This window comes from Monodon monoceros, unplaced genomic scaffold (assembly GCF_005190385.1).
Source record: "Monodon monoceros isolate NGI ecotype Baffin Bay Population unplaced genomic scaffold, NGI_Narwhal_1 Super_Scaffold_7, whole genome shotgun sequence".
In the NCBI taxonomy this organism is placed as follows: Eukaryota; Metazoa; Chordata; class Mammalia; order Artiodactyla; family Monodontidae; genus Monodon; species Monodon monoceros.
Window position 1 is genome coordinate 57331355 of NW_021703784.1, and position 15917 is coordinate 57347271.

At 36.6% G+C, this 15917-nt stretch overlaps 1 protein-coding gene across 3 annotated transcripts in view; it reads left to right on the forward strand.

The window, feature by feature from the left end:
• FCHSD2 (FCH and double SH3 domains 2) overlaps nt 1-15917 on the forward strand; it is a 304862-nt gene that overhangs the window by 219425 nt on the left and 69520 nt on the right. For all 3 annotated transcript variants that reach the window (XM_029206970.1, XM_029206969.1, XM_029206971.1), the window contains exon 9: nt 10301-10423. In XM_029206970.1, the coding sequence (XP_029062803.1) occupies nt 10301-10423 (123 nt within the window). The remainder of the gene's footprint in view (nt 1-10300; nt 10424-15917) is intronic.

Below are 15917 nucleotides of genomic sequence, written 5' to 3' on the forward strand. Positions count from 1 at the left end.
CAGTTTGAGAAAGGAGTAGATAATTTAAGGCTGATTTAAAATACAATGCATAAAAAAAATACAATGCATAAAAAAAAAATACAATGCATAAAGCAATAGGGACTTCCCTGGCGGTGCAGTGGTTAAGACTATGTTTCCAGTGCCTCTACTGCACGGGGCATGGGTTTGATCCTTGGAGAACTAAGATCCCACATGCCGCATAGCCAAAAGATTAAAAATAAGTAAATAAAATACTTCTCCCTTTAAAATAAAAGACAATGCATAAAGCAATAATTATAAAACATTGATGGGCTTATAATGTATAAAGATATAGCTCTATGACAAGAAGAGGGAGAGAATAGAGGTATGTAGGAGCATAGTTTTTTGTTTGTTTTTAAAGAATATATTTATTTATTTATTTGGCTGCACTGAGTCTTAATTGCAGCAGGTGGGCTCCTGAGTTGTAGCTCAAAGGCTCCTTAGTTGCACCTTCCTGGCTCCTTAGTTGCGGCATGCATGTGGGATCTAGTTCCCTGACTAGGGATCAAACCCCGGGCTCCCTGCATTGGGAGCGCAGAGCCTTAACCAATGCGCCACCAGGGGAGTCTCTGTAGGAGCATAGTTTTTGTATTCTGTTGAATTAAGTTTGCATTAATCCAAACATGTTTGCTTTAAATTAAGATGTTAATTGTAATCCTCAGGTGACCACTACGAAAAGAACTCAAAAAGAGCTAGTAAAAGAAACAAGGGAATTAAAACGGTACACTGTTTTACAGACCTCACAAAAAGATACTATTATTATCTCTTTCTAGATGAGGAAACTGAGGCTTAGAGAGGGTATACAGCTTAAGTACACAGCAGAATCAAGACTCAAAACCAGGTCTGTCAGCAAAATCCTTTAATATAGGTCCTATAAGGGAAATAGGTGAAATTCTTGGGTAGAACATAGAAATGTTTAGGGTTTATTATTTTAATAACCATCTTTGGTAAGTACCATGCTCTCTAGACTCTATCAGATCAGGAATTTAATGCTCAAGAAGGTTCAGTGTTTCCCCAAAGTGACATTTCTAGTAAGTGGTTGAACTGGGATTTGAATGCAGGTGTACGTGGTTCAAAGCTTTCTATTGAACCATGCTGCTTTGGGGTTGCAACCTAAATTTTGAGATAGTTTTAGCACACACAACTAGATAATGCATGCTAGTAAGTAACTCAAGAGGACGACACAGACTTTTTTTTTTTTTTAATAAATTAACTTATTTATTTTTGACTGCATTGGGTCTTTGTTGCTGCGCGCGGGCTTTTCTCTAGTTGCGGTGAGCAGGAGCCACTCTTTGTTGCGGGGCGTGGGCTTCTCATGGCAGTGGCTTCTCTTGCTGCGGAGCACAGGCTCTAGGCGCGCGGGCTTCAGTACTTGTGGCTCACAGGCTCCAGAGTGCAGGCTCAGCAGCCGTGGCACATGGGCCTAGCTGCTCCACGACATGTGGGATCTTCCCGGACCAGGGCCCGAACCCGTGTCCCTTGCATTGGCAGGTGGGCTGTCAATCACTGCGCCACCAGGGAAGCCTGACAACACAGACTTTGTAGAAAAGCAGTATTAAATTTTCCTTTCCTGGCTTTGTAATTCACAGACAGAAAGTTTCTTACTTGTTTCCTCTTCCATAGAACTGAAGTAATTTAGTGCTTTTAAATAAAATAACCAAGTATAAAATTAGGTGATGTGTTTCTAATTTTACTTTATATCAGTTGACAAATTAAACCATCTATTAAGATATTTACAGTGATGCAAATACAGCCCAGTACTTGCTTTGATCTCTTTAAATTTGTAAAAATCTACTTTTTCTTTGCATCCTGCCTAAGTATACCTTGGAGTCCTTTCAGAAAGAAAAACAAATGTAGGCAGGCAATTATTGTTTTCTTCCATCAGCAAAGGAGGACTATAGAATTTCATGATTTAATTTTAAGACAGCTTATATTTATCATCATCTTGATATTTATATCCTTGACTTTTACCAAAGACTCTTGTAGAATACCCATTGCTGTCAGAAAAAGAAGGGTTTGCTTTTTCTAGGCTGCATTAAGGAAACTCAAGAGATTTCAGCATAACTCTATGACTACAGAATCTCTGCCCTTCCTGGATCTAAATAAGGAACCCACTGTTTAAAGTTCTTACTTTAGGGAAAATTGCATCAGATGCTTAGAAAAATGACAAATTTTCTTTCTCCTAACTCCTAGTTCATCATAATGTTCCTCTTCAAATAAGTTCCAGGAATTTATACTTTCCTGTAAAGTAAATGTTTAGTAGGACACCCTAGAATTCTAAGCTTCTGAATTTGTCTTTAGGATATCCCAATTTTTCTTTACTATTTTGAGTATTCACTACTATGAGTTGAGTTCCAAACTCAGCTGATTTTAGAGATCAAGTTGATCAAATGAGTAAAGAGGGCAGAAGTAATATATAAGAGAATATATGGTCTACAGGTAACTGAAAAGAACATGGATGCTTAAAGGCATTCAAATTCTGATTTTTCAAAAACAGTGCTAGATTATTAAAACATATTGCTAATGAAAGCCCCCGTGGTTTCTCAGTTTAGGTATTACAGACTTCTTCCCCTAGCAATCTGTACCAAATAATCAAGAACAAAGTTTGGCTGTGTTTAAAATGTACACTTGGATGAGTTACCTCCCAAATTTTTGCATAATGGAAACCACCAAGAAGCTCATACTGCCAGATAAACTCATATTTGTGTAAACCTTGAAAGAATGCTTCTCCTGCCATTTCTGAGCATATATGTGAATTCTAATGTGTCATACATAGATTGTGAAATTTATGGCTCTGCACACATATCTATATAGGAACTGAAATTTGTGCAAATCTGCTCATTTGAAATTGAACATACAACTATACTTAGAAAACATTCTTGTGTCTTGCTCATATAAATGCTAGACAGGGCTCAGATGCATCTTCACCATGCATGTCCTTGTCAAACTATTATAGTCGTGACACTTTTATCATTTACTGTAAGCCTTAAAAAGTTTTTACCTTACTTTAAATTTATAAGAAATACATGGGGCTTCCCTGGTGGCGAGTGGTTGAGGGTCTGCCTGCCGATGCAGGGGACATGGGTTCGTGCCCTGATCTGGGAAGATCCCACATGCCGCGGAGTGGCTAGGCCCGTGAGCCATGGCCGCTGAGCCTGCGCGTCCGGAGCCTGTGCTCCGCAACGGGAGAGGCCACAACAGTGAGAGGCCCACATACCACAAAAAAAAAAAAGGAATACATGAAGCTTTTGGATTGTATTTGTGATTCAGCTTTGAAATAAAAATTGCCTACTTCAAACTTTTAGATCTGTTTAATTGAACAGAACCAGGAATAGTAAGGCAAGCTATTGAATTGTTATTACTTGCAGTTAGTGATATTTATGAATCAAGATTTTTTCTTATAATGCAACCAAGAGAAATAATTTAGATATTAGGGCTGATATAGGCTACAAGTATCATCCATAATGCTTTAGTAAGGAACCTCTTAACTGCAAATAACAATGACTCAACTCAAAGTAGCTGGAGCAAAATAGGAATTTGTTGGTTCAGGTAAACAAATCACAAGTACAAGGTGATGCTTGCTCAGGAACTACCCAATCCAAGGATAGTCTCTTGCCCTCTCCTCTGCCCCCCATTCCCAGCTTTACTCTGCCAAGTTTCTCATCACTGCTTTTCCTTGTGAGTTGGTTTAAGTGTCCTGGGGGGAAGAATAGCCATTTGGTGGGAAGAATAGGCCATTTTGAACTCATCTTTCAGCTTCCATCCCAGGGATGACCTAATTTAGGTCAAGTGCCAGGCTCTGCCCAATAAGTTTGAGCAAAGGGCAGGGGTGTGCTGTTCTGTCTTGCATACCAGCTTGGCCTGCAAGTTTACCCCAGTGGTCAAGAGAGTAGGATCTGAGGGAGAGAGAAGGTATGCAACGTCATATATGTTTTATGTCTGGGATTCCACATAAAAAGATGCCACTACTAAAAAGGTTTGAAAACTACTGCATTAGACAGAGTTTTGTGAAATTAGTTTCTTCTCTAGCTTATACAAAATTTTACCAGTGTTACATAACATCACTAGGCTTACTTTTCCATCATGGGACTCAAGTGTGGGCTCATTCTTTTTTTTTTTAACATGTGAATTCTGATTGGTGTATTATTTGTTGAACAGATACATATTGAATACTACCAGTACATCAAACCCTGCACTCAGTACAGAAGACACAGTGGTAAACAGCCAGACAAGATCCCTCCCTTCGTGGAACTTAACAAACCAAAAGCAAAGACAGACAAATAAGCATTACCAATGCCTATTTTATGCTAAAATTTTACACTATGATTAGGAGTTATAAAGCAAAAAGACTTAATCATTCTGGATGTCCAGAATAGCTAATGATTAAGTGAAGATCTTGATAAGTAAGAGTTAGCCAAACCAAGGAGGAGAGGGTAGAGAGAAGTCAAGAAAGAAGAAGAGCCTTTGTGAAAACCCAGAGATAAAAGAAGAATATTGGAGGAATCAAAAGATGTACATTGTAGGGATAATAGGGAAGGAAATGGGGAGCAATAAGTAAAGAAGCGAAGAGGTAAGCCATGTCCAGATCATGCAGTCACAAAGTCATAAAGGTTTTTGTTTTGTTTTGTTTGTTCTTTAGTTTAAACGTAATGAGTAGTCAGTGAACATTGTTGAGCAGTCAAGTAAAATATGCAGCTTGGAAACATCCGCCTAGCCTCAATGTAGAAATAGGTTGGCAAGATGCAGGGCAACAGGAGATTGCTGCAGTAATCCAGATGAAACAGGATGTCTGGAGGGTAGTAGCTGTGAAGGTTAGGAGGAGGGGTTGGATTTGATTAATATTTAAGAAATTGAATCAACAAGATTTAGTAATTAACTAGATGTTGAGAGAAAGGCAGAGGGGAAAGTAAACCTTTACTTCCAAGTGTCCGACCTAGGCAGGTGAGTGGATAGTGGCATTACATACTAAGCTAGGAACACAAGAAGAAGAGCAGTTGGAGAAGAGAATGGTTTAGTCTGAGAGGCAGTTGGATATATAGGTGTGAAAGTCAGAGAAGGGAAATAGCGTCTGGTCAAAACTTAAGTCAGTCTGAATAATTACATGATATATTTTCATCGGAGTAAAGCTGACCCAATTAAGATAAAGTAAATGCTTGATTCTCTCTAATTTACTCTCAAAATATTTCTTCAGTGCCTTCCCTCTCATATAATTGGGGCCTGCTTTTGTACCTTCCACCCCTCTCAGTTCAGTTCATTTCAGTAAGCATTTATTGCAGGCTTTCTCTGCTAAGATTAAAGTAGGGATATAGGCAGAAACAAGTGTTGCTGCCCTCAAGGAATTAATGGTGTAGTGGGGAAATCAGATACATATAGAAATGTTTTCAGTATGCAATTTAGAATTGCATATTGGTGGGAGGGACAACTGTATGCAGAGCAATAGGAGATTGCAGCAATAATCCACATGAGACAGTTACTAAGTACTATGGTAGACAACGGTAAGTACTCTGTGTGATAAGTACTGTGATGGAAGCATTTGTAAAAAGCATTTTCAAGCTCTTTCCTTTGGTTCCCAATATTTAATTCTATTTCAGGGAACTACTTCTTTTTAATTATTGGCTTTTTATCAAAGTCCATATATGCACTCTACCTTCTAATCACAAACCAGGTTGAGACAGTGTTAGCCAGAATTGCTTTGAACTTCATCTCTCGGCATCATCACTGGTTCAAACAATTGCAGTTAACTTGAGGCAGGGGGCTGGAGCCAATCATAGGGTAATCATCCACTTCCTGTGTTTTGAATTCCAGCCATTTCTTAATTTTTGTACCTCCTGCATTAACTTTATGAACACTAGCAATAATACACCTAGGCCAGAAGACCTCCAGCTCTCTTATTCTTATCAACCAGAAAAATTGGTACATGGGCAGGTTAATGAACACTGCAACCCTATAAAGGTAATAATAAAAATCTGGGGTATTCTGGGTGTGAATATGATGATATGATGAAAGAAATATTTTAAGATTAATCTCTGTGTGCTATAAGAGGCTCCCAGTCACTTGGCCCACCTCCCACCTAATGTAAATTCATTAAACCTCATTTGGGTCCCTGAAGCCAAGAAAAGCCTTTACTGTATTTGGTACATGATGACTAATAGTACATTTTTCTCTTAACTGGAATATGGTGGGAATAGCTTGCCTGTGAGCTAATTCAGTGCATTTTTGTTGCTGTATTGAACTCTAGAGTAAAACGTTCATTTATTCTACAGATATTTTTGAGAATCTGCTATTTGCCAGGCACTGTGCCTGAATCAGACTTAATCCATGACTTGCAATAATACCCATGCAACATACAAAAGATTGTGGAAGCACTAAGGAGGAACTGGTTGAGTCAGCTTTGTAAAGCATTTGGAACATAGTGAGCCGTTAGTAAATATTAGTTGCCTGTGTTAGCCATCATTATTACTATTTGAGTGTGTAATAAGAAGGGAAGGACATTCCAGGCCAAGAGAATAACTTAATTGGAAACATTATAGTAAATGTCATTTTCCAGAATGACTTGGTGTGGTTAGGATGTGAGTACAGTGCAGACAACAGTGGTAAGAGATGGTGCTAACGAGAGGTAGTTTGGGACTAGATTATAAAGGCCTTTAGATACCAGCTGAAGAATTTTGACTTTTCAAAATATACAGTGGGAGCTTAAAAAAAATTTTTTTTGTAGCATCATTTTTTCTTTCTAATATGATATCCAGATTTTCTTTTTACATTTTTATGGAAAATTTCCCGTATACAACAAAGTAAAAATAGTAGTATAATGACCCCCATGTATTCATTACCCAGCTTTAATAATTATCAATATGTGGCCAATCCATTAAAGATTTTTAAGCAAGGCAAAAAAGGAGACTAACATTGGGCCACTTCCATTACGTTAGTTGATCTTCATAGTGTCCCGTGGAGTATGTGGTGTTCCCACTTTCCCTAATTATAGAAGAGAAAACCATCAAAATGATGAAGTAAAAGTTCTGAGATTCTAACCCATATCCAACTTATTTCAGAACTCAAGTTCTCTCCCATGCTGCCTTTATAATTCTGAAGTAGAGCATGATTCTCAATTGAAAACAGATGCTGATCTGCCTACTTCACATATTGGTGCTCTTGACCCTATTCAGGATGGTGGACTTCTCTGCCTCCAGCCACTGTTCTTCTACAGGGTCACCAGGATCTAAGTCTACATAAATATTCAATCTAATCAGCTAAAATGACTGTTTAGTCCAGTGGTTGTCAAAGTATGGTCCCCAGACCAGCAGCAAGTTGTTAGAAAATACAGATTCTCAGGCCCCACCCCCAACCTACTCAATTAGAAACTCTGTGGGCTGGAGCTCATGATGCCTATATTGCTGTTTGCTATGTTTAAATAAAATGTTCCAAGGTTTCCTGCAAACACAAGGTCATATGACCATCTACCAAGAGCATTCTAAGGCAAAACCTCATATCAGAAGTAGCTATATGTTCATTTTTTAACAAGTTAATGAAAAGCATGTCCTAAGGTAGGAATTGTTATTCAGACTTAACACCAGCAATCTCTCTGGGGATGTTGCATAACCTCATGGAAAGGAATCTTAAGGAATTTGCACTGCCTATATTTACAGTGCTTGATGGTGCCATCTAGTGGTTTAAGCACTATAGAACGTGCAGATTTATTAATGCTTTGGGGACAGAATTTGTATATTTTTTAAAAGTCAATTTTATAGTGAATGTTTAATGAAAGTAGGATATATAATTTCCTTACTATAAAACCTCCATTGAGGATTCTTAGATATGACACCAAAACACAAACAACAAAAGAAAAAAAAAGCTAAATTAGACCTCAACAAAATTAAAACTTTTGTGCATGAAAGGACACTATTGAGGGACTTCCCTGGTGGTCCAGTGGCTAAGACTCTGCGCTCCCAATGCAGGGGGCCTGGGACTGATCCCTGGTCAGGGAACTAGATCTCACATACCACAACTAAAGATCCCGCATGCTGCAGCTAAAGATACCACATGCTGCAGTGAAGAGCCCGTGTGCCGCAGCTAAGACCCGGCGCAGCCAAATAAATAAATAAGTAAATTTTTTTTTTTTAAAAGGACACTATTAATAAAGTGAAAATGTAGCCCACAAAATGGGAGACTATATTTGAAAATCATATATCTTATAAGATATATGTATCCAAATATATAAATAGTATTCAAATATATAAAGAACTCTTACAACTCAACAACAAAAACAACCCAATTTACAAATGAGTGTAGGACTTGAGTAGACATCTCTTCAAAGAAAATATACAAATGGCCAATAAGCACATGAAAAATCCCTCAACATCATTAGTCATTAGAGAAATGCAAATCAAAACCACAATGAGATACCACTAGGACAGCTTGAATAATTAAAAAAAGAAAAACGGAAAATAAGTATTGATGAGGTTGTGGAGAAATTGGAACCTTTATATGTTGCTGGTGGAGATGTAAAATGGTACAGCCACTGTGGAAGACAGATTGTTAGTTCCTCAAATAGTTAGACACAGAATCACCAGAGGACCCAACAGTTCCACTGCTAGGTATATACCCAAGAGAATTGGAAAATCCATAATAGCCAAAAAGTGGAAACAATCCAAATGTCCACCAACTAATGAATGAATAAACAAAATGTGGCATATCCATACAATGCAGTATTGTTTAGCCATAAAATGTACTAATACATTGATGAACCTTGAAAACATGCTAAATGACAGAGGCAGGCACAAAAGACCATATATCATATGATTCCATTTATATAAAATGTCCAGACTAAGCAAATTCATAGAATTAGAAAGTAGAGGGTCTTCCCTGGTGGCACAGAGGTTAAGAATCCTCCTGCCAATGCAGGGGACACGGGTTTAAGCCCTGGTCTGGGAAGATCCCACATGCCGCGGAGCAATTAAGCCCGTGCACCACAACTCCTGAGCCTGTGCTCTAGAGCCCGTGAACCACAACTACTGAAGCCCACGTGCCTAGAGCCTGTGCTCCGCAACAAGAGAAGCCACCTCAATGAGAAGCCAATGCACCACAACGAAGAGTAGCCCCCGCTTGCCGCAACTAGAGAAAACCTGCGCACAGCAATGAAGACCCAACGCAGCCCCAAAAATTAATTAATTAATTAATTAATTTTAAAAAAAGAAAGTGGTTTAGTGGTTGCCAGAGGCAGGGAGAAAGGTCGGAATGGGTGCAGCCACTTAATGGGTATGGGATTTCTTTTGGAGGTGATGCAAATGCCCTGGAATTAGATAGTAGTGGTGGTTGCACAACATTGTGAGTGTACTAAAAGCCACTGAATTGTACACTTTGAAATAGTTAAAATGGTGACCTTTATGGTATGTGAATTTTACCTCAATTTTTAAGAAGATCTTTGTTAATTTGTAAGACTGCAGAACCTTTATTATTATTACTATTGATATATTTTCCTATAGCTGTTGCTAGTATGTATGTATGTATTCTATTCTACTTTGTTAGCCTAAAATTATTCAATATATTCTTTTCCATCTACACAGTTTCCACAGTTTTTATTTTGGTGTCTATGCATATTTTAGTCTGTGTATATCATAACTTAATGTATCTCAAATGTTTAGTGGTTTTCTCTTCTTTTTTCAATTTCAAAGAGTTCTGCTCTAAATGCTTATAAATAAGTAAGAATGTTTAAAACTCTTCGTAGACTTTGCATTGGTGTTTCTTCCCCAAAACAGGATTTCTGAGTCTTTTTTTTATTTTTACTATTTCTATTGTGTTTTTTCTCTGACTGCTCTATAGTAAGAATATATTAATTTAGAATCTTACCAATAATGGATGAGGAAAAATGGAGGAGATTAATGTTTATTGAATGTCTGTTCTGTTCCAGGCACTGTGTCTGGATCCTTTACATCCATTATTTCATTTAACTCCCACACCTACTCTTATAAAGTGACTACAGAAGTTGACATAACTAATAAGCAGATGAACAAATATCAGAAATGAAGCATTTTGTCTCCCAAGTGTTACCCTGTCCCCACAACTTTAACAATATTGGGATTTACCTTTTTTAGTTCCTATTTATTAGAGAAATTCATGTTTTCCCAAGTGATTGTTGAAGGTTTATATTTATTCTTACATAACGACCTATATCTTTTATTAATTTTTTATTAATAGATTTTAAACTGAACTTACCTTTTAAGCAATAGGCATTGTGTGTCAAAGCTTTATCATAATTTTTTTGCTTTTGTTTACTCCTCTTTTACAGGCTCTTGATGGAAATGTATATGACCACCTCAAGGATTATTTAATAGCCTTCAGCCGGACGGAGCTAGAGACATGCCAAGCTGTGCAGAACACATTCCAGTTTTTATTAGAAACCTCCAGCAAGGCGAGTTACCTTTAGTGCAATATGTGATGTTATCCATTTTAGAATCTAAAATGTTTTTTGCATACAAACAAAATGAAGGTACCAATGACATTAGAAGAATGCTTTAAAGGACAAATTTCCTGGAAACGCTATTTCTTCTAACAAAATTGGAGCGTGTATTGTTCTCCTTGATGAAGGTCAAAAAAGTCTATTGCCATGTATGTTGCTCTTGAGAAGAATGGTTTAAAGAGCTTTTATCTTTCACTCAAATGAATTTTGAATACACTCAGTTCGTAAAACAACAAGGTCATGTGTCAGTGTGAAGAATAATAAAGGGGCACAAAAAGGAAAATTAGCATTTTATAATTGATAAAGAAATTAATGTTATAATATCTTGTTTTTAAAAATTAACCTTGCCTTCTATATGCTGTCATTCTTTGATAGTAATCTTTTCATTCAAAAGTGTTGACATCCATCAACTTTGCTGGCCTGTCACACTGTTTACATAGAAAATAAATGAAATCGTTTTTCTTTAGGATCTGACAGATTAAAATTTTTTGCAGTAGAGAAACTGCCCTTTGGAAGATAAATTGTTCCTGCGATTAATAAATCTTATTTTCTTTCTGATAAATTAAGTGCATAGTAAATGTTTCCTGACTGAATGAATACATTTATTAAAATATATTCATTTTATAACTGCTATTTTAAAAGATCCAGTTCAATTCTCCTTTTTGGCAGGAGGAGCAGGAACTAGCTAATACCTTAGAAAGTTGTTTGGAAAGGAATCAGTCTCCATCTCACAAGACAGTGTCCAAAGACAGGAAAGAAAAGGGACACAGACTTTTCTTCCTGAACGCCTCCATGTGTATTTATTCTTATTTTCAGTGTACCATAGCTCCAATTCTATTTTTAGAAAAACATTTAAAATGTTAAGTTGATATGGGAATACAAATATCACTAGTCTGGTGCTTTGAAATCCTGTCATATTTTTGTATTCTTATATTTTCACCCCCCAGGATTCAATAAAAGATATAAAAGGATGGATGTAGAGAAAGGATAAATGGATGAATAGATGGATAGTTAAGTGAAAGAAAATGTAGAAAAATAATAATTGAAGAATCTAGGTAGTGGGTATATAGGTGTTTCTGTACAATTCTTTTATTTTAACATGTGTACATTTGACATCTTATTATTACTATTGATATATTTTGTTGTTGCAGGGAAAAGTCTATAAAAGTCTATAAAAGTCTATAAAAACATCTTGGTTTTGTTCCTTTTATGGAGAGGTTGATTTTTGACTAGTAATCAGATTGTTTATATTTATTGGTCCATTCAGATTTTCTGTTTCTTTTTAGTACATTTTGGTAACTTACACTTTCCTAGATGAATTGTCCATTTCATTTATCAAATTTGATGTCATAAATTTGCATATAAAGTTGTTTGCCTCTGTAGTTGTCTCCCTTTTCATTTCTAATATTGTTTGTGCTTTCTCTCTTACTTTGATCAGACTTACCAGTCTATTTTATTAATGTTTTCCAAGAGCCAGCTCTTGTTCTACTTCTCAATGTTATTGTTTCCTATCTCCTTAATTTCTGCCTTTATATTCATTATTTCTTTCTACTTTATTACAGTTTATATTTTTATTCTTTTTCAGGCTTTTTTTCTATTAGGTTCTATATTTTCAGTCTTTCTTGTTTCCAAGTAAATCCACTTGATCCTAAAAAATTTCTCTTTCTGCTTTAATTGCAGTCTATGATATGTTTGTAGGGCTTTTTTATTGTTTCTGCATTCCACCCCCCCCCCCCCCCCCCCCCCATTAATCCATGAATTATTTAAAAGTGAGTTTTTCCAGTTTCCATTCAATGGGGGGAGCATGTAATAGGGTGGCATTTTTCATTTCTAATTTTATCAGAGAGACTGTCCCCAGACAGAATTCCTTGAAATCTCTTTTTCCAAGAATAAGTTAAGTTTGAATACACTACCTTTAGTTTATAAAACAGGTAAACATATAGTCTTTAAAATGTGCTAATATTTTATACAGCAGTTAACAATTTTCTAGGAGTTTTTAGCACATCCTCTGAGGTTGGTATTATCATGCTCATTTCATAGAGAGGAAAACAGACCCAGGAAGTTTATGTGGCTCGCCTGAGGTCACACACTCACACATAGTGATTTCCATGCTCTACTACTATCTATGTTATCTCTTTAGCTTATATTATTTTCATAAAAAGTGAATTAAAAATGAATCAACTGATTTGGACACATAAAGAGATAAGCTTTTGTTTTCCACTACATTCACTCATATGAGTATCTTACTGCCAGGGATGAGGAATAAATGAGATGCTCTTCTGTTTAGATTGAAAGTGGTAGTAATAAAAATTTTGTAAGAATGATGTAACTAGGAGTTGTACCCTTTTGTTCCTAGTACCAGAAGAGCTCATACCTATAAGTTTTATGCCACGTGTTTTTCTGTTACAAAGAGCTTGTTATGTTGCTCTTGTTACACTGCTAAAAGCAACCTAGTGATCTAATAACCCAAAAAGAAGTTTGAAACTCTTTTGGTTTTTATTCTACACCATTACTAGCTTGTCTTTTTTTTTCTGCGGGGTAGGGGGGCAGAATTCATTTTTCTCCACGTATCTAAATTGTAACTGTACATGTTCTCAAAGATATTTTGGAGGTAATCCATAGTGACACGTTGTAAATTTTACGATGCCCTTTATATCTTTTATCCCCTAAAGGGAAACAGCTGGCCCTAGGAACTTTTGTTTAATTTTAATTATTTATGAAGCTTGCTTTTCTTCTTAATATTTTATGAAATGCTTTCTACATGTAACTGAAGCAGATGTTGTCAGAGATATTTTCTCTGGCATAGTTAATTCTAAAAGTAGTTCTACTGGCCTTACAGTTTGTTTATGTGTGCTTGCTTTCTGTCTGCATAAGGGAATTCCTACCAATTAATAATGTAGATCTTTTAACAATTCAAAAATAACTATGTTATTCTATATTTCTTTGGAAATTAAATTGTCTAGTATTGTCATTCTTAATACCTTGAAGACTTACCAAAAAAGTAAACTTAATAATATGAAGGGGAAAAATCACATGATCATCTCAAAGGACACAGGAAAAGCATTTGACAGAATTCAACATTCTTTTATTATAAAAATGCTCAGCAGATTAAGAATAGAAGGGAACTTCCTGAACATGGTAAAGGGCATTTTTTTAAAACCTACATCACATATCACACTCAATGGTGAAAGACTGAAAGCTTTCCCCACCTAAGATCAGGAACAAGACAAGCATGCCCACTTTTCACCACTAATATTCACCATTGTACTGGAAGTCCTGGTCAGAGCAATTAGGCAAGAAATAGAAATAGGAGGCACCAAATCAGAAAGAAAGAAGTAAAATTATCTATATTTGCACATGACATGATTATAGAAAATCCTATAGATTCCACAAAAGTCCTAGAGCTAGTAAATGAATTCAGCAGAAGTTGCAAATACAAAATCAAAACACAAAAATCTGTTTTGTTTCCATAATACTCCATCAATGAATGAACTGAAAGAAAATTAAGAAAATAATTCTAACTACAATACCATTTGAAGAATAACTACTTAGAAGTAAATTTATCCAAAACATGGAAAACTTGTACATTGAAAACTACAAAACATTGCTGAAATTAAAGAAGACCTAAATAAATGGAAATAATAAATGTTTATGGATTGGAAGATTTCATATCACTAATATTTTAGTATTCCCCAGGGACTTCCCTGGTGGTCCAGTGGGTTAGATTCCATGCTCCCAATGCAGGGGGCCCGGGTTCCATCCTTGACTGGGGAGCTGGATCTCTCATGCATGCTGCAATGAAGATGCTGCGTGCCACAACTAAGACCTGGCTCAGCCTAAAAAAATAAATAAATATTTAAAAATATATATATTTCAATATTCCCCAAAGCAATCTAATCAAGATAGTATGGTAGTAGTATAAGGATAGACATGTAGACCAGTAAGAATTGACAGTCCAGAAATAAACTCAAACATCTGTGGCTAATTGATTTCGACAAGGTTGTCAAGGCCATTTGATAGAGAAGGAATAGTCTCTCCAATAAGAGGTGCTAAAACAACATGATAACCACATGCAAAAGAATAAAGTTAAACCCCTTCCTCACTCCATATATAAAAATTAACTCAAAATGGGTCAACAACCTAAAACTATAAAATTATAGAAGAGAACAGAGGTAAATCTTTATTGGCTTTGCCAATGTATTCTTAGATTTAACATGAAAGCTCAAGCAATAAAAGAAAAGATAGATAACTAAACTTCATCAAATTAAAAGTTGTTGTGCATCAAAGAACATTATCAAGAATGTGAAAAAGACAGTCCATAGAATGGGAGAAAATATTTATAAATCATGTGTCTGATAGGAATTTAATAATCAGAATATATAAATAACTTTTACAACTCAACACATAAAAGACAAATGACCCAATTTAAAAATGGACAAAGGACTTGAATAGACATTTTTCCAATGAAAATGTACACATGAAAAGATCCTCAGCACTGTTAGTCATTAGAGAAATGCAAATCAAAACCACAATGAAATACCACTTCCCACCTGGTAGGATAACTTTAGTATTTAAAAACAAACACACACACAATAGCAAGTGTTGGCAAGGATGTGGAGAAATTAGAACCCTCGTACAGCATTTGTAGGAATGTAAAATGGTGCAGCCACTGTGGAAGACAGTTCGGTAGTTCCTCAAAAAGTAAGACACATGCAGGGGACACGGGTTTGTGCCCCGGTCTGGGAGGATCCCACATGCCGCGGAGCGGCTAGGCCCGTGGGCCATGGCCGCTGAGCCTGCATGTCCGGAGTCTGTGCTCCGCAACAGGAGAGGCCACAACAGTGAGAGACCCACGTACCACAAAAAAAATAATAAGACACAGAGTTACCATATGACTCGGCACTTCCACTTTAAGAGAACTGAAAAAAAGTGTTTAGGGCTTCCCTGGTGGCGCAGTGGTTAAGAATCTGCCTGCCAATGCAAGGGACATGGGTTCGAGCCCTGGCCTGGGAAGATCCCACATGCCATGGAGCAACTAAGCCCGTGTGCTACAACTACTGAGCCTGAGCTCTAGAGCCTGCAGGCCACAACTACTGAGCCCACGTGCCACAACTGCTGAAGCCTGCGCGCCTAGAGCCTGTGCTCCACAATGAGAAGCTACGACAATGAGAAGCCTGCACACTGCAATGAAGAGTAGCCCCCACTCACCACAACTAAAGAAAGCTTGTACACAGCAACGAAGACCCAACACAGCCAAAAATAAATAAATAAATTTATTTTTTTTAAAAAGTGTTTAAACAAAAATTTGTACAGAAATGTTCACGGCAGTGTTATTCATAATAGCCAATAATTGTAAACACCCTAAGTGTCAATCAACTGATGATTAGATAAATAAAATACAGTATATCCATACAATGGAATATTATTTGTTCATAGAAAGGAATGA